The 20,519-nt window shown below is 32.1% G+C and overlaps 1 protein-coding gene across 2 annotated transcripts in view; it reads right to left on the bottom strand.

Moving 5' to 3' along the window:
- Positions 1 to 20,519, bottom strand: part of LOC118187088 (axonemal dynein light intermediate polypeptide 1-like) — a 95,688-nt gene that overhangs the window by 31,812 nt on the left and 43,357 nt on the right. For both annotated transcript variants that reach the window (XM_085817900.1, XM_035357270.2), the window contains exons 3-5: positions 8,140 to 8,309; positions 6,495 to 6,673; positions 4,487 to 4,651 (exon numbers count right to left, since the gene is read on the bottom strand). In XM_085817900.1, the coding sequence (XP_085674026.1) occupies positions 4,487 to 4,651; positions 6,495 to 6,673; positions 8,140 to 8,309 (514 nt within the window). The remainder of the gene's footprint in view (positions 1 to 4,486; positions 4,652 to 6,494; positions 6,674 to 8,139; positions 8,310 to 20,519) is intronic.

A 20,519-nucleotide genomic window follows, 5' to 3' on the forward strand; every position in this document is an offset into this window, starting at 1 on the left:
AAAAAAAAAAAAAAATTGCTGTAACTGTACATGCGATGATAATAAATCGTATACTTCTTCTTCAACTAAGTAGCAGTACTTCAACTAAGTAGAGTGAGTCTTAACATATCATGCGTCCTAATTTCTGCTCAAAGCTGTATGATTCTTTTTCCTAAAAATCTAAATGAGGATCGATATTTTCCAGACAGAACTGTAATTACAGAAGGCCGTTCACACTTTATGGAAACGATTTTGATATCTAATTTTTATGCATAAACAGCGTATTTCTTAAGAAATTTAGTTTCTTCTGATAACCTTGATTCTTTGCTATAGATCTAGCTCTAGCTCCGATTTCCCATGAAAGTAAATTCTGCTTAGCATCGTCATATCAATTTTATCTCATTCGTTTTGCGTTGTTTTCCAAAATCCGTTCAGTATTCTTGAAGGTTATTTTCAAAAAGCTCGTACACAAAGGTCTACGTACGAAAAGCGTAAAAGTCCATAGGAGAATGTCAGTTGATTTTACCGGCATTTCCTTTAATGGGATACATTTTACTCCGTTTTTTTAATTCCTTCTTTACTAAACAAGAAGCAGTTGATTTAGACGTGTGAGTACAGGCTTTCCTATATAAAGCTGGAATTTCTTCAAAAATTGGTTTCAAAGTATTTTGCTGCTAGTACAGGGAACTAATTTTATATTTACTTAAGACTTTTTTTTTTAGTTTTAATTTACCATTGTAATAAAATCCTGCAACTATTATCAAACCCCTTGGGAATTTTCTGTGCACTCATAAAGCCATACCAGTTTTTTTTTTTTTTTTTTTTTTTTTTTTTTTGTGTGTGTGTGTGTGTGTGTAAGTGAGCAACAGAAAATTTTCTGTTTTTTAATTAAAGTCACTTAAATATATCCATCCCTCGTCGAGGGTTACCGAAAATTTTCATTTATCAGTACCTAGTTATTTTTCATATAACTTTCTAAAATTTGCAATATGCTTTGGCAAAAGAAGATAAACTTTATGCTTAAACACCTTTTTTAACTTCAAATTTTAATGAATGTTTTTATTTACAATGCCAGAAGATATTTGCATTTCCAATGTAATGGACTTTTAAGTCTGTGAAATGTTTTCAGCATCAGGTACTTTACTTGCTTGACATTTACCCTTCCCCCCCCCCGAGTTAAAACAGTCTTAGGATGAGATTTCACAACCATTTTTTTTTTTTTTTTTTTTTTTTTTTTTTTTTTTTTTGCTTTCAGATAGACGCCTTTTCTTTCGAATTTAATACAGTAAAATTAGCTTCTTTAAAATTCAATAACCTCGATACTATTATGTTTTCCGCGCGCCTAAAGTTTGTTCCTCTGAATCTTTGCTTACCAATGAACTTAATTATTTGAGAGCAGTTGCAATTGACCGTGGATTTTCTCCCGTGATTATTGATAAAGCCGTTAAAAAATTTTCAGATTCCCATCAAAGAAGACATTCCACTGTTAGAAATAATATTAATGACCTTGTCATGCTTCCATTTTATCCTTCTGTTAGCGATAAAATTGCACGGATTCTCCAGAAATTCAATTTTCAAGTCGGTTTCTCCCCTATTAATAAAATTCACCCTTCGATTCTAAAAGATTGCGTTTCTGTCTTGAATTCTTGGGGAATTTATAGTATATCGTGTCAGTGTGGTTTAAGATATATTGGCCAAACAAAAAGAGCGTTGAAGTTTCGTATCAAGGAAAATGAATCTTATGTCAGAAAAGGTGAAATTAACAAACTCTTCAATAGCGTATCATAGTTGGACATTTAACCATAATTTTGACTTGGAGTCTGCAAAAATTATCCAAAAGGCTTCTTCCATAGGTGAATTGGATTTTCTTGAGGCTTTTCATATTCACAAAGATTTAGCAGGTTTAGTTAATGATTTGAAGTCCAATCCAGTCCTTCCTAATGCCTTTAAAATTCTACTATCTTAATTCAGTTATTTTTGCCGATAGATGGCGTTACCTTCTCGCGTTTGGTACTACCAGAGGGTATAAAAATTCGTTCGGTGGTTGCTTTCCATTATACGAAGTTCAGATTTTGAGCGTGAAGGTGCAGTTGCCCCTCGCTCCCTATTTTTAACTTCGCTAATTTTTCTTGTCCTTTGTTTTACATGTTTGATCAGATAGCCTGGCTCAGTAAAAGTAGGCGGCCAGTGTAACTCTGATTAAAAATCCGGTTATAATCAGGTGCAGTGCTGATAAGGACCACGTGTTTCTGAGACTCCTTCCCCTTTATTTTTCTTCTTTCTAGGTATTTCTTTCTCCTGATGAGGAGGGACCTTTAGCTGCCCTCGAAATCGATTCAGTGTTTCAATATATTTACGCTAAATACAAGGTTGTTTTTACGATTTTGATTACTCGATTTTACAGTTTTTCATACAATTATATTTCCTCTAAAAGTGTGTTTACGTAAGAGTCATCCCTATATTTTAGAAGCCGTTCCTAAAATAAATCTCTTATTCTACATTCCAGTCAAAACAAAACAGTAACAGACGATTATATTGAAAATACCAGATCTTTATCTCAAAATGCTAATCAGAAAATTTAAATAGATAATCGTTTCCATAAGATGCAAACGACCTACTTTATTTCTTGAGCTAAGATTGCAGTTCATATTTAATAATTAGCATATAATAATATATTAATTGTGTTTTGTATTCATTTAAAACTGTTTCCTGAGGTACCGATAACTGCCCAGGTAGACTGAAGATTATAGACTGATTAGGGAGGACTACGATTGTGTCGATTCAGTTAGTTTATAGTGCCGATTCACTAAACATTCTCTTTCACAAACCCTCAGCGCTTCCTTTCCTTACTTTCATAAAGGGGAAAACCGGGATTTTAGGGATGTAACTGACGATCGGGGTAGCCCTTAAATTTTATTGCTGTAGGTCCGTGCCTTTTGCACCTAAACCGTAATCAGGCCCAGGGGATTATGCTAAGTCTTTATAATTTGACAAAGGAGAACTAATTTTATATTGAAGTAAATACCATCAAACGAGAATGTAAATGTTATACAATCTTAAAAATTTGAAATGTATACCTACTTCTGCATTTCGAAAATTCCATAGCATCGCACAAGGTACTCGTTCTTAGATTTTTTTTAAGTTCATAAGTAAACATCATAATCTTCATAATCATTACCAAGATTATTCATCACAAAGCACATAAACAGTTCTCCGAGTCTTACAGCTGTCAAAGCGTTGCCAAAATTCCACCTTTACCATTTAATTGAACGCTTTAAAATATCGCAGTTGTTAAATTTTTCTAAGAAAAATATTGTTATAATGTGCCTGATCACATGTTGATTATTTAGATTCAAACTTACTCTGCGCTCTAGTGATAAATTTATTTGATAACCTATATATATTTTAATAATTATATTTTGGAATATTTTCTTCAATGAGCACTGTTATGTCACCCGTAAAGGTATATATAATATATTAATCTTCTTAGTGGAAATCGTATTAGAAATAACCAAGTATATTATTGCAGAAAGAAAGAGGGAGACAACATACTTAAAATTTAATAAAGAATTGCACTGCCATCAAGTTCCAAATATATATGATAGCATTATACATAACATATAATATTTTATGTTATATTATTAATATATATTATGCGTGCTTTATTCGTATGTTTATCTATCGAAAAAATTGTCTAAGGAAACAGAAATCTAATTTTCATATCTTAGCAGTTTTCGTTCTAAATTTCAATTAGAGCCGAAATTTTTTTAAATCCGTCTGATCTAAGTGGAGAATATTGTTGAACCTGACTTTATAGATATATAGATCTTAACTGACAGTCGGTCATCAGTTTAACAGCTAAATGATTGGAGAGAAATTAGGAACAGGGTTGGCATATCCATCCTGAACTTACTTCCTAAGCTTTCGGTTAATTCCGAGGTGCATATCCAGTGGATTTCCTCACATGTGTTCATTAGTGAAAAAGTGGCAAAGGCTGCTGCTTTAGAGACTTCCCAAGCAGATATACTTTTCATCTAGGTGTTCTCCGAGTGTGAGAAATCACTTAAGGACCTCCGGAATGTCCCTCTAGTATATGACTGGTACTTAAGGGTTCGCCTTACTTTTTTTTGGGAGGGGGGTGGCATAGAAGCCAGCAGACTAGCACATCACGTTTTGCCAGTGGACACTTGAGGAATATCTCCTATGAACAAAGGCAGAAAGTTTTTAAGACCTGCACCAAGTGTAATGCTGCTCAGGCATCCCCTGATTATATTTTATCTCGATTTTACCGTGGAAGAAGTTCTTCCGGTTACTGTTCTCTTTTTAGCCTTTTTAGAGGTATTTGGACTTGTGGAATTGGTATAAATGTTGGACCACTTCGGGGATTAAAAAAAAGAACCTTTTTTTCCATAAAGTAAAGAAGGCTTCTAATTTAAAATTTAAAATCAATTCGATAACCTTATATCAAACTATGCAAAAACTTTTACCGAAGCAAGGTTATTCTTACCTTAAGCTGCGAGTTTGCTCTTTCAAGAAGCTCAATTTTGTCCCCTAACTGTTTACTCTCAGCTTCTGCTCTTCTCTCCCATTCTTTTCGTAAGAGTTCATGCCGCGCTTCCTGAAGCTTCAACTGTCTCCTTAAATCTTCATTTTCAGTGGTTAGAAAGTCCAGCTAAAAGAAAGAAATTTGGGGTGTTTCTTGTTTCAAAAAATCGAATTAATTTTCAATAAATAAATTTTGGATAAAATATTTGTCAAAATTCAGTTCTAACAGAATCGGGAAAGAAACTGAACTGGTTGCAGTAGAAATTAGTGACTCATTATACACTAAATTAGGATAAAGAAGAAATAAGTGACTTGCTGCATAAAGAATTCAAGATATTTCATCTTCTTTCCTCAGGTCTTTCTCTGTTGAAAACCTGTGAAAAACTCAAAAACTAGTTGCTTCCCACATATCACACTTATTGCTTCTAATCTAACACTCAACAATAGTGACACTGAACAGAATGGCATTTAGGTATTTGCAATAAACTCTCATTACACTCTATACATTACGGAAAAATTAGTTTTTTTTAAGTTAGGAAAAATGAAAAAGTAGCCATATCCATGCCAGGACTCAAACTCTGGATCATCCAGATGCGAAAATGCCTTAAATTCGTATCTACGCAAAAAAAAACAAAAAAAAAAAAAAAAAAAAAAGAGAGAGAGAGAGAGAGAAAGAGAAGCAGTTATAAAAACACTCTGGTAAGTAAATAAAAAATTACAAACATCAGAAACCTTAGCTCTGTCTCGCTCTGTCTTGCAATCCAAAAATCTCAGCTTAAATACTCTCTAACTCATTTACCTCTCCGGTAAGGAAACGGATAGGAGAAGTTTTAGTAAAGGCTGAAATTATAAATAGCTGTTAAATTCAAAATAATAGTAACCTTATAAGGCTATCCATCATAAGCGAAAAAGTATGAAATAATTCTCCAAATGTTCATGAAATATATTTATCGACAATAATTTTCATTCTTAAAAAGCATTTTTATTTGTAAATCTGTTAAGTTTAATAATCAGTTTTAATTAAATTCTACTATACGTATATAGTTTTCGTTAAATTTTAGTATTCTTTGCTGCTTTTAGAGCTCAACTCTTCTCTTATATACAAACTTAAATAGAATTTAAAAAATAACAGCCGGGGTGAAATTATAACCTAACAGCAGACAGTAGCCTGGAACGTAAAGCTGTGCGATTCTAACGAATTTCAGTATTTGCGTAGCTTTGTCAACAGATTCAGATAGGTAAAGATTAAGCAGAGAAATGGGCTTTACGTCGCTTTCCAAAGTTAATTAAATTTACTAGATAGAACTTTGAGTCTCAGTATCAGTTGTTAGTTCATTTACCAATCTTTTGACAAAGATCAGAACAACATGAAACTAGATCTCATCTTCTGTCACTAAACATGTAATCAGTATTTTAGTGTCTTCCAAACACAAAAGGTCTTTAATTTAATTATGTTTCTCATTGTGAACTGTAACGTTCAAGAATTATTAGTTAGCTGTTGCGTTATTTTTCTAAAATACAATTAATTCACTTTTGTTGAAACGAAATATTGCCTACGATATCGCGTTTCTTAGTCTGATCTGAAAAGGGGCGAGCTAATTACATATTAAAGACAAGAATCCATTATTTAGAGCTATAATCTATTATATAAGAATTGAAGTACCTTTAAACATCAGCAGTGGTAAAATGATTTAAAAAACTCAACGATGGTGTATTACATATATATTTATTTTTACATGTACTCTCATAATAAAATTTCTAAATTATTACAATTTACACAAGACTATCACTATCTAAGAAACCTTAAAATCTATTTTCAATCTATCTTATTTTTTCCACTTATTTTCATTTAAGTTAATACCACTTATTTGTGTTAAGTTTTCATTAACGAATAAATGTTAATTTAAGTGTACTGATAAATTATTAAGTAACTGGCATACATTACAGATAATGTTTTTCGAGAATATTACTTTTTCTATTATATCCATTTTTCCTCTCTCAGACGTAAGTGCTTTCCGAATACCGAATGCTACACCGCTATCATACAGTGTCTCATATGCAGCAAGGCTCATTCTCAACTCGTCTCGCACTCGAACGAAAAGAAGTCCACGCTCCATGCAGTTAAGTGTTTCTTGGCGAATAAGTTCATCTGTAACACAAGGAAAGAAATAAAGGGGGAGGGGGAAAAGCGCTTTTAATAAGTGCATAAAAATAGGTATAAAAGGAGTTTTTTAAAACGAAACTAAGAAGTTTTGAGTAAAATTTTGGCAATGACATAAATGCAAAAAAAGCGTAACATACTTATAAAGTAGACCAAAGGTTCTCACATAATGTTGATGGAACTTCAACGAAAGTTCCACGAATATAATTTTAATCATAAAAGTGTCAGAAATTCATAAGTATTTCATTTGTTTTACATATGCATAACACTACTTCTTAACTCTTACTTATTTTTGTTTGAGAAAAACGTAAACTCTTTTACAGTTTTATGTCGGAAACACATTAAAAATTTGCTTTAAGAATATTTATTGAAAAGTGAGAGAGAGGATGCATGACGATTAAATCTATCATTTGTACTTACCCCCCCCCCTCCGTTTTTTTAACGGCAATGACAGCGATGACTATTGAATGGATTGATTGAGTTCCTTTATTTATTACCTCTGTAAATAAAGACAGCACGGCTCCCAAATTATACGTATATTATTTGGGGGGCAAATACGTAATACATTCATATATCCAACATATACGTAATATTGCCTGGGAAGTGTTTCTCCTGTATAAAATACAAGTAACATAGCTAGAAGAAACGTAAAATGTTCAGATGTTTTCATTCAAAGTTGCCAAAAAGATAACTTTTAAGTCCTTACTTGTAAAGTCCTTTTAGTTGCTATAAAAATGAAAAAGATAATGCTGGAAAATCTAAATTTATTCTGAGTGTTCAGATTTAAGATTTTTAAGCAAATTGGAGATGCACAATGGTATTTACGGTACATGAAGAGCATTAACACTTTTAACCCCTAAAAAAAAGAAAAATGTATCGAGAAAGGTGTGGTAATTTTGTTTGGATTCTGTAAAACATTTAAATAATACAAAAATTAAGAGTATCTTTTTGAAATGTTGAACGGGCCTAGCCGTAGGTGCTCTTCTTTATTTTTGCTGCATACAACGTAAATTCAAGCTAGGTTTCTTTATAAAGTTTTCACAAGCTCATAGATTTCAAGCTAAAAATTCCAAGCTAAAATCTGTGTATAATATGGTCTTTTATTTACCTTAAAAGGTTATAGATTTCGTTTTAAGAATTTTTAGGGAATACTTTGTGTTAGTTATGTCAGTATTTCTCAAAACTTTTGGAGCCTCTGATTAATATTCATCTCTCAAGAAATTTTTATGTAATGATTCTAAAATAATTTATACATCTGCATATTTTTCGCTTTAATCCCGGAATATCTAATGCTTTCTTCTGTGATACTAGGGTTCCGGGAAAAATCGGATGAGAAACGCTGATCTACATAAAAATAGGCAGCAAAATTTCATTGAAATATTTAATTTTGAATGTTATAAAATGCTATATATGACATAAATATATTTAAACAACAGTTGTGGTCAACAGCTTACCGAAACACTGATCATATAGTTCTCTTCTGATGGGGCATATTCCAATTTCACGAGCATTGCGCTCTATCAGACGACTGTCCAATTTTTCAGAGAGGTTAACTACATCTAATCTTGTAGCTGGTGTTCTCGAAACGGGTTGAATCCATAGCTTTCCATCTTCTTCATATTCCCTTTAAACACAGCAAAAATGATCACTCATTTTCAGTTTCGTATTATGCTGAAGTAGAATTACAATTAAACCTCTCTTAAATGAGCCTACATGGTTTCAGATAATTTCGGAGAATATTATTTGTAGGGAATTTTACATAAATTTATCAGTTATTTATAATTTCCTTCTTTATTATAACTTCTCCTTTCCGTATTCCTCATCATAATACAAATGATAACGAGGTTTAAACTGAGGTTTTTAATTATGAAACAGAATGTGTTTCAGGCATCGCGTGCGCGCTACATTGTTAGTTTCCTGTATTGTTAGTTTGATAGTTATAATCAGGCAGAGTAGAGTTAATGAGGCAGTTCTAGTAATATTAAATTGTGGAGTCATTGCCTCCTGTTTCAACGTTTGATTTAATTTGGGCTGTTCTGTTTTATGTTGCGTCACCATGAATTGTGGAAACTGTAGCACTAGAGAGTGCCTTTATGTTATAAATTCTTTTAAAATAAAACTAAATTAAACCTGCTCAACTTTATAATCAATACTACGCTTCCCGTCTGTTATAGACTAAAATAGCATTACCAGATCTAGTGTAACCCTATAAACTCTGATATCGATAATGCTAAATGCAGTTATTTACGGTCTTAGAATTTTTTATCACCTTCAGAAATGGTAGTGTTTTAGGGAAGTTTCACTCTATTTGCATCTATACCACGTTCCTCAATAACATAGCCAAAAAACTAAGAGAAAGAGAAGGTTCAATCTCGGCAGCTTTAAAATCTGCCTAATACAATTTTTTGTCTAATTCACTGTTTAAGTTAATTTTTAGAAGACTGATAAATAGATGGCTAGTATATTGTCAGCATTTGTTGAATGAAATAATAATATGGATTGAAGAAAAATGTTATCCAAATGAATCTTGATTTATAGACTTATCTTTGAATGAAGCTGCTAAGGCCTTTTTTGACAAACAACTGGAGTTATTCTTAAAACAATTCCACCTCTTTCAAAGATTAACATGAAATTACCCAAAGTGATATCAAGAACTTGAAGATGATATAAACACAGCAAGCAAATTTTGTGTTTTAAACAGACTTTTCATGATCAGCTTATACACATTCATAAATATTCTATTACGGATTGTTAATTAAATATTTTAATAGATAACTAAAGTTAAATTTGCAAGATCTATCATTTTTAGCTATCATGCAATGTAACTAGATCTCAATGTCCAGCCTGGCGACTTCTCGCACAGACGTGAAGATGAACACAACAGGGAAAGGGTGTGAAAAGCCTTTTTTATGAAGCACAACTCTTTCAGAATGGCACGGTCTTGCGTACGGTAAGAGCACCGACTGCTTGCGGTGAAGATAATTTAACAATAAATTCAAAAGGTAAGAAGTAGTGCTAGAGTATACAATTGACTTTAATCTAACAGTCTAATTCAGTAACCTACACCGAAGATATACTGACTAGACAGACAGAATGTGTAGCCGCTACTAAGATTTACAGTTGGAGGAGAAAAAAATAATATTGTAAAGCAATTTAAATGATATTGAAAAATCCAGTCAATGTGTCAATGAGTTACAAGTTTACTTTGATTATCTCAGTAAAAGTGTTGTAAATATGAATTCAGATAATGTTTAAATGTACACATAACTGTCATGATTTTATGTAACTATCACACGTAACTTGTACAAGACAATGTTTGTAATCAACATGTCTATGCTTATACACAGGCCTTGTATGTCCATGTAATATTTATATTTATATTTTTACACGGAGGAAATATTCCCTTCTGACAGAATGACTATTAACACTGTAAGACATGGTTATCTCAGGCGGCGCTCAGCTGGAGGAGCAAACGTGAGCTACACTGGCGAAATCACGCTCTGTCTAACCTTCATATTTCACCCATTTAAATACTCTTGTTCACCTACTTAATTTGAATCCTGGCGAGAAAATGCAAGGCGAAATAAGAGAATTCAGAAAAGGTACCAAAATTAAAATAACTGGTGAACTAAGGGACCCTAAAAATGGCCTCTTCAAATTTTGCGTTTCAAAGGTTTAATTGGATAACATTTCCCAAAGCTACCTGTTAAATGAGTAAGAAATCCATGGAATATTTTCATAAACGTCAAATTGCGGTTTTCATCGAAGACTGAAAAGCAATGCATTGAATTGTAAAATATAATTGTACGCAAATTCTAATTTTAGTGAAAATCATTTATCTGTTTCGAAGCAACAGGCAATTTTTAACATTAGAATATTTTAATTTGATAATTCTTGTTGACAGTTTTTATAAAAAAATTACAGCTTCTGGATGACTAAACAGAGCACTAATTAAAATTAATAACATATTATTAATTTTATACTCCTATAATTATATGCTCCTATAATTAATAGAATATTTTAATTTGATAATTCTTGTTGACAGTTGTTATAAAAAATTACAGCTTCTGGATGACTAAACAGAACACTAATTAAAATTAATAACTTGTTATATTTTAGAATCAAACACAATGAACCTTTGCTGATCGTGGATTTGCTGAACGCGATTTCGCATATACGTGATCTCTTAATTGCTTGTATTTAATTTGGACAAAGTTAAAATTTCATTCAAACGTAGATCAGCGTTCATTCATTAAACACTGGTTTAATGCTGGCGTCAGCACTGGCCCGAAGTTATCATCAATTTCAAAAGTTTTCCATCGACTGAAAATGAAGCAAAAGAAATCGTAGAAATTACAAAAGCAACTGGCCGCCAGTGATTTTCAGATAGGTAAAAGGTCAAAAAATTAATCTAGAAATAACGAATGATCTCATAACACACCAGCCGACAGTAAAACGGTGATAATGAAGGAGATAAAAGGCCTTTAACTTACAAAAAGTTAAACGAATTTTTAAAAAAAGACTTAAGAATTGTCTGATTTTGCGACGAAGATTGACCCAGATGAAGAAAGGAAAGGACGCTGTAGGACAGGCATTAAAAAAATCTGCTCACTGCCGCGAAATTTTTAAAGATTTGCATCAGTCATTGTCCCAAGCCAAAATCACTAGCTTTTTTAAAAACATAATTGTATAACGTAACTATTGAACTTCAGTTAACATTTGTTTCGTATTTTTCTCTTAATTGCAAAAATATTTGGTTAGTTTACATATACTATATATACATACTTTATACATACTTTCTTAATCTAAACTATACATGACACATTTTTAGTTATACATACTTTCTTAATCTAAATTATACATGACACATTTTTACCATAGAACATTAACTTTGCAGACAGCGACTTTGCCGTACGCGCAGAATGTTAATTACGTTTAACCCCCGCGTTCTCCGGTTTACTGTTAAGTGCCAGTCAACTATCAATTTAGAATGTTTATAAACCTATTAGATAGTATCAGAATAATTTTTATGGTCTCTCATTTTTAATTTTCTGAAAATATGATATGAACCGAAACATCATGCTTTCTTTACCCAAAGGCATTTTTGACTACCTAAAACGATATTACATATATATCGGCAAGTTCATTATCTTTAATTCATTAATTGTTAGTATAATTTTAATCGCATTTTATCTTGAAATTAAATGAATGAAAATTTCAATGACCATTTCATTTGATTCTGAATAACTGATAAAATTTTAGCGTATTTAATTATAAAATAAAATTAGTAATTCACTGAATGCCTAATCATAGGTATTTGAAAAGTGTTCCTACAAAGAATAATAAGTCAAGTTAATAATTTTTTTAACAATTTTCTTGAGTAAATTTTTACTATGTAAAATGTGACTGAATTATACCCTATCCGTTATGTTCACAGTTTCACTGTGCCGATTAAAGATTAATGCAGTATTCCAGGTCCGGAGTAATAATGCTGAAGTGCAAAATTTTCGGAGGTGAAAACAAAAATTCTCGACTCAGTCATGTAGATTCTTCATGTAATTCTTACCCACAGTTACTAAATGTAGAACTGTTTCGTCATCTCTCATCAGAAAGTGGAAGACGCAGATAGTTCTACTAGGAAAAAAAAATTAAGAGATAAGAACCGGTCTTCTCTGTGTTACAATGGAATGCCATGTACAGATTCCGGAACCTTGAAGAGGCTCTGCTTGTTACATTAGAAAAAATGTACTATCTAGGTCAAGAACAAGCGATACGAGTTGGATTTTTCTAATTTTCTTGAGTGTCTATCTAGTAAACATTTGTATTATTTCCAAATCATTTAGAAATTTAACCTAGAAAACAAGGAAAAAATTCTGTGCTTTGTATTTTTTAACTTGTTTTTATTCTTATAAAATATCAATTGACATTAATTTTCATCTTTACAAAACAGGCGTTATATTAAAAAGTTTAAAATATTTTTCACGAAATGAAACAAATGAACATTTCATTTGTTTTCATGGGTTTGATAATTCTTCAATATGGGTAACAGAGGTTTCTTTTTGCTTTTCGATGATGACTCCTAGTAATTACTTTTAGCAATTAAACTTTCAAAATAAATGTTCAAGCAAATATATGTAGGATGTTCCATCAAACCGCCCAAACTCTGCTTAACCAGATTCCTCGTTTGGAATATGTAAAAAATCCCTACGATACATAGTTTTCGAAATAAATGCGGAAAGAAGTATGACGTTATATCCGATGCAAGAAACATGGCTTCATGGCTTCATGCAAGAAAATGGCAAAAATGGCTTCATGGCTTCCACATATCTTGTTGAGGAATGAAGCATGCTTCACAGGTGATGGGGGTGACTCAATATCCATAAATGCTCAGAATCCAATCCCCATGTTATCCGCTTGAAGAGAGATCAGGTCCGCTGGTCTGAAATGTGTTGGCAGTCATTTTAAACAATCGCATGATTGGACTATACCTGCTGCCTGAACGATTCACGGGATATTCATACTTGTTATTTTTCCATGATGTATTAACCGATTTCCGAAATGCCCTACCCTTAGCGGCAGTTCATGACCTAAGATTCCAGCATTTTAGCGCGCCTGTACGTGATTGGCTAGATATGGAATACCCAGGCTGATGAACTGGACATGAGAATCCAGTTTTATGGCCGTCACGATCGCCAGATCTGACACCTCTAGATTTCTTCTCATGCAGCCATCTGAAGGAATTGGTTTATCGAGATCTAGTCACTACAGAAAGTGACTTAGTTGCCCGGCTTCCTGCTGTTAGTATTTTCGTGCACACCACGGTGCTGCAACGTCCGCAGGTCAGCACTCCATGGCGCACGCATATGTATGTCCCGATATACGCGGTGGACATTTTGAAGAGCTTTCTGTGTAAATATGTGCAAATACCGATGTTCATGTTTCCAAAACAGTTTTTTTTTTCTTTGAAACGGATATGACGTCATACTTGTCTTCCGCATTTATCTCAAAACCTGTGGGTCGTACAGGTACAGTTTTTTGGGCATTTTTATGTATTCTAAGCAAGGAATCTGGATGTGCAGAGTTTGGGCGATCTTGATGGGGCACCCTGTATATTATAATACATTTATACGCACACACGCTTATATGTAAGATATCAAATATGAAAGAAATTACTAATTTTAATTTAGCAGTAATCCTTTTAGTTCCTCATTTTAAATGGCTAAATTTACTTCCTGGAATGTACACTGAATTACTTGACAACTAATCTGCATTATGTCGTCTGGAGTGCTACGGCTCTAATCACAGTTCAGAATTTAAATAAATGATTCAACGCTATAAATATGCCTTTGCTGTTAAAAAACTCCTGCTAGAATGTTATCAACTATTCTAAAAATAACTGAAACGTTTAGTCAATAATTCTTCCTGTTTTTCTCTAGCTTTGAAGGAATGAAGTAACTTCTCTGTTTATTTTATTGACATTCGAAGAACTTTTGCCAGCTGACTGCTTCACCAGATGGCGGCATTTGCTTGCAATCTTTTCTCCTCTTCGGCGCAAGTATAATTTTTGAGTAGCATCTCGCTTTAGCAGAGAGCTTATGCTTCTCACATGCGCAATATGCATTTAACAGAAATTTCTTTCCATATGTAGAGACTTATATTTATTTTAAATAACCAATTTATTTAATTTGTTATTGTTTCCTATAAGCCTTCATTCTCCTAATTGTCAATGCCAGAATATTTAAATTTGGTTGCGCGCGTGAAGGAATGCAAATTCTACCTTGAAGAAAGACGTTAAAAACTGAGTTTCAGTGAGAAAGAGGAAGAGTTAGGCTATTGCCGTCTCCTCTATTGCTTAAGCGTCTGCTTCCAGAGTTATTGATGGTTCGTGTGGCTTAATTGCATTTATTTGCTGCCGCTAGTTTTCGACAGGGGATTTAAGAAACAGAAATTATTCTAAGCCCTGTAGTTTAGTTCGACGATTTGTACATATCTTCAAATCTTTAATTATTTCTTTGATTTCAGTTACCGCCCAAGCAGAGGCGTAGTTTGTTAGCCTCGAGTTGACGTATTGTAAATTTTAAAGAGTTAATAAAGGGTACTTTTAACCCTTCTTCTGTGCAGTCAATACTCAAATAATTCTCACACAGGAGTTAACGAAATGGACTCTACACATATACAAAAAAATAAGATTTTTGAAAGTATTCATAGGCCAAAGATAAATATTTAGCACTGTTTGCATTAAGAATTACTGATTTGTTTGCCGAAATTTACTCGGAAAGCATATGAAAAAATAGATTTATTCTTTTTCTCACACGGTGTTGATGTTTTTGAATTGCTTTAAATTAATGTTGTAAGTTTCTGTAATACGCAATAATCAACTAACCTAACCTCATTTCAAATTTATTTCCTAATGTATTTTTTGTTTTATATTTCATCCTATGTACTGTTATCGTAAAAGTTTCTTTTTTTTTTTAATAATTTATTTGAATTCATACTATGCACGAATGTATATCTCATTCTAGCCAAATAACTCTTTAAGGGCTTTGCCATAAGCAATTTAATCTTATTTTACAGTTTTTTTTCTTTTTTGGTAATTCATTCCATATTTACTGCTATAAAAAATTTTCCTCTTTTCATGGACATTCTGAAAAATTACAGACTTTGGTTCTTTCTTTTCTTGTTCTTGATTACATTATCTTACCTGTTAGTAATGCAAAAGATTACTAATAGGTAATATATACTTTATAGTAGTGGTTCTCAACTTTTTGACTAACGCGAATCTTTTAAACAAAAACTGAAAAACTTTACTACCACCACTACATTTTACAATGCTTATTTTTAAATTTCTCAATAGAAATTTTTAAAAGATATATTTTGCCATTTGCACAACCTGTTGGCTATTTGTTCTAAACATGCACACATAAAAAATATTAGATTAAAAATTGGTTACCATTTTAATTATCACAATTTAAGTTATAATACTTTAATTCTAAAATTTATTGTGAAATTTGGGCCTGTTTAAGAGAGATCAGTTTCTTTATGTCAGTTCGTATTTCAGTTAACTTTAACTGTAAACTAGAATCCACTTTTAATTTTGCTCTGCATTTTTTTTCCAAATATAAATGCTTGTTCACACATATAGGTTGTGCAAAAAGAGAATAAAAATTTTATAGCTTTATTTAAAATGCGCTTAAACTTTTTTTTTTTTTTTTTTTTTTCAGTCTAAGTTAACAAGTGTGTTATTTTTGAAATCTGCAGTCGGAGTTCAATCACAGAAAATTTCTATCAATTGTTCTTTTCTTCACGATATTTTTTAATTTGATAGTTAAAAATACTTTGTTTCCTTGCGTACCACCTATGTTTCGCTTGCGTAACCCCCGTGATACGCATATCATCGGTTGAGAATCGCTGTTTTATAGCATTTATTCTTCATCATTTCTCTAAGAACTCTGACTAGGCCTACTATAATATTTTTTTTGCTCAAACTGGGATAATTTTAAAACAATACTCACAACAAAAAATAAAATCTGAAATAAACCTGAAAAATCTACTAGTACGATTGAAAAGGCTAAATAAAACTATAGGTAACAAAAATCTGTACGTAACAAAAAACTTCAAACACTCTAATATAAAAAAGTTACGTTCCATAATAATCCCGCTAAATATAAGAAATAAGTTAAATTGATAATTCAGGGTTAACCTCCGCAGCGTGTCAAATTTTAGCCGAACAACAGGCACCAGTTTCATAATATAGTAGTAAACTTGCGTCAATAGTGTATAGCTGACTCCAAACAATTAGCCAGCGAAGCATGCAACTGCGCATGCATGAAGCATAATCTCTGTATCCCTCATTTTATTTAATTCTGCGCCATTGGCATAAGGCCAGTGAGCGCCATTTAATTCTGCGCCATTGGCATAAGTAGAGTTTGTGAGCCCCTATGCAATAATAATAATAATAATAATAATAATAATCAATAAATAAAAATATATATATATATATATATATTTCCAGGCACCACTTTCTATATGGCTTACAGCACTCCGAAAACGGGGTAAGAATCATTTTACTGAATGATTGGGCTGAATTAATTATTAAGCAATATACGAACGTGCTTGCAGGGTACCCAGAGGGAAACACAAAACAGAATGTTTTTTCCAGAAAAATTACGAAGTGCCCCTGCTTTTCTTTTTTGTTTCTGCATTTTTAGGAGCACTGGAGCCTTATTCCTGGCATCAGTTGGTTTAATTCAACTAAATTTAAATTGGTCATTAACTAAAACTAAATTAATCATTGGTTTAATTAAATTAACCCAATGCTGGCTCTTTGAGGGATCAGGCTTTCATGAGATTTTTCTTTCATCCGGAATATATCGAGGGCAAATAAATAAATCTATACCCAAGTAGCACGGCAACGTCGTAACGACGTTGCAAACTGGTCCGAGAGGTTGCAAAGTGGTCGTGGTAACTTTTACGACGTCTTTACAGTGTTGCGAAGACGCAAAATAATTGCTGTTGCATCTTGGTAATTTATCGACGTCGCTGGAACGTCATGATATGAACGCTTTTAGACGTGGTCGTTTTAGCATCGTTTCCATAGTTCATCAGTGTTCCTTTTAGAATGAAAAGAGACTAAATTTGTCCTTTCAAGAATCTGAAGTCCACATAAGATTTATTTTGCAATGTTTCATTACTTTATTTCATCTAAATATATTAATCTAAGGTAGATTCATCTAATGAAATATAAACTTAGTATAAATACTTAAAATATCAAATTTAATTAGTATTAAAATACGTGCTAAATTATTGTTAAAATTTTGTTCAAATAATTAATACTTAAAATATTTTTTATATTATAACAAAATATTTAAAAATAAAACTAATCTATAAAGTAAGTTATTAAGTTATGCATTTTATATAGTTTAAAAAATCATATTTCCGAAATCAATGCAAATCACATGTTAGCAATTGTTTTACTGCTGAAATATGACTTTATTTATTATTTTTGAAGTAAGGACGAATTTAATTGAATTAATATGCTCACATAATATGAAACATTTTTACCGCATAAAGAGCAAAAAGTACAATTTTTGCGAAGATATGATTGTGCGTGAAGATGCATTGACATTACAAATGTTTTAGCGAGCCCGACAAATATTTTTTCGTAAATATAATCTTGTGAACATTGTTCGTAATTCCATTCAGTTGAAATAATTCTTCTATGCAATTTAAAAAAGGCTCTATTAAATTATCAGAAGAACCGTCGAAAGGTTTAATGTAATCGTATAAACCGCTGAAAAGTTTAGACTGAACTGCTGTTCGAGAGATAGACATTCCACGTACATATTATTTACAGGGTGATTATATAAACGAACATCTGAACTCGAACTTGCGCGCTTTGGCTACCTGCCAAATTCGAACAAGTTAGTTAACGACGCAATAATTTCAAATTCCATCTTATTTTCAGAAATATTTTCTTCACAGTTTTGTAATTCACCGTCGGAATTTAATACTGGAGAGCTTCAATACAGCCAGAGAACGATGGAAAAGAATATAAGGATGGCAGTTTATTTTGAATTGAGGAGAAATGGTGGTAATGCCGAATTTCTGCTTATTTTGTTTGTGAATATCTGCTTTACAATGCAAGTGCTAAAATCGTACACACAGTGAAATAGTGGTTTGTTTTGGTGTTTTATGTTTCTGGTGATTAAACTTACTGGATAACTGGATATTCTCCAATCTTCAGTGAACCAGCGGGGGGTTCTCAGACTTTCCGCGTATGATCGAAAAAAATAGTGTTAAGGAAACATTAGCATTTCTATGAAATATTGTAAACTATAATTATGTGATATTTAATTGTGTAATATTAAAAAACACTCACTATTTTTTACTGATTGCAAATTTCAGTTTTATTACTTTTCGTTTGATATCTATTCTTCCAAACACTGTGTAATTCGCGTTTTTTTTAAATATTGCCGTTATGTATGTTTATTAGATTATCTCAAAAATTGAATGTTAGAAATTAGGTTTTATTTTTTATTAAATTTAAGTATATTCTGTTGATGCTATGTATGTTTATTAGATTATCTCAATAAATGAATGTTGGAAATTAGGTTTAATTTTTTATTAAATTTAAGTATATTCTACTTTCTTCGCTTACTTTTTATGTGCTTGTGATAACAAAGAAATTCATAATAAATAGAAACAAAAAGTTTCATTGTGTGTTATTTAACGAAGAGCTTACTTTAACGTACTTAGCTTACTACCGTATACTACATTATTTAAATTATTTCTGTATAGTAACAAAAGGAAAGTTGTTGATTATAAAAAGTGCAGGAAATGATCATTGTAATAACCACTATTCTAAAATGTAGAAACTAATGGTAAGTAAATACATTTACATATGATCGAAAGAAGTGGTGTCAAGAAACATCAGCATTGCTAGTAAATACTGAAATCCATAATTATTGCACTTTTAATTGCTTACTATTTAAAAAACACAAATACATTTTTATTAATTGGAAATTTTAGTTCTGTTACCTTTTCTCTGCTATTTATGCTTTCAAACACTGCTAGTTCATGTTTTTTCTTAAATAGTGCTGTCATGTATGTTGCTTGTTAGGTTATTATTTCATTTCAGATATGAATATGCAAAGTTTTTTTTTTTTTTTGGTTATTAGATTTAGGTAATTTGTGTATCAAATATTTTTTATCACATTTATTAACTACTTTATACAGTCTTTCATTTACGTATCTCGGAAATATAGAAACTAATGGTTATATTTTTTACTATGAAAAGCGCATAAATTTATACTTGAGTTCAGGTAAAATAGCTGTAATGACCTTGCGGATTAATAAGGCACCATGAGGAAAACGACACCAACATTTATTAAAAATTAACTTTCAAAGAATAGTGAAAAAAAAATTAACATTTAAAGAATAAAGGCAAACTCGGAGCACTACCTCGCTCCTACAACATAATTAACCTACAACCTGCCTCCTCTGAGGCTAACATGCCACTCTCTTCTCTCTCACTTGCTGGGCTCTGGCAGGCAGCTGATTGGCTCACCGCTGCCAGATACATGACACCCCCCGGTAAGATTGTGCTACGCCAAAGCGAAGCAGAATCTGAAAACTGAACCAGCAAATACAAACTTAAATTGTATACTCCACATACCAAATTAATTCAAAATATATGAACATGTATACATGACATAATAACGTACTTTAAAATAAGTGCAATAAACATTCATCTCACAACAGATGAACAGATGGCTTGATACAATACCGGAGTTCTGTAATAAAACATATATGCAATACTATTTCAAAACACACTATTATAATGCAATATTAAATGGAAACCAGTAATTTGATTTTCAAAACAGATGGAAAGTAGCTCTCGTACAATTCCGGAACAAAAGAAAGTAACTAATGCAAAGTTTTAAAACATATTAGTTCATACTTAGTTCACACCTATTTCATTCACTCACTAGTCTTGAAAGACCGTCTGCATTTTTTAATTGTGCACCAGGGCAATGAGAAATATGAATATTATAGCGCTGAAGTGCCATTGCCCACCTCTGTAATTTGGCTGAATGCGGTACCGACTTATACAAATATAATAATGGATTATGGTCTGTGATCAGCTCGATATTCGATCCAAACACCCAACACTCGAACTTTTTTAATGACCACACAACGGCATAAGCCTCGCGTTCAATAGTTGACCAGTTCTGCTGAGTTTTCGAAAGTTTTTGACTGGCAAAGCTGATAGGATGCAAACTGCCTTTGCTGTCTCGTTGTGACAAGCAAGCACCAACACCATATGAACTAGCAT

Source organism: Stegodyphus dumicola, chromosome 6 (genome assembly GCF_044657685.1).
Source record: "Stegodyphus dumicola isolate Sdum_Otavi_A_Nest chromosome 6, ASM4465768v1".
In the NCBI taxonomy this organism is placed as follows: domain Eukaryota; kingdom Metazoa; phylum Arthropoda; class Arachnida; order Araneae; family Eresidae; genus Stegodyphus; species Stegodyphus dumicola.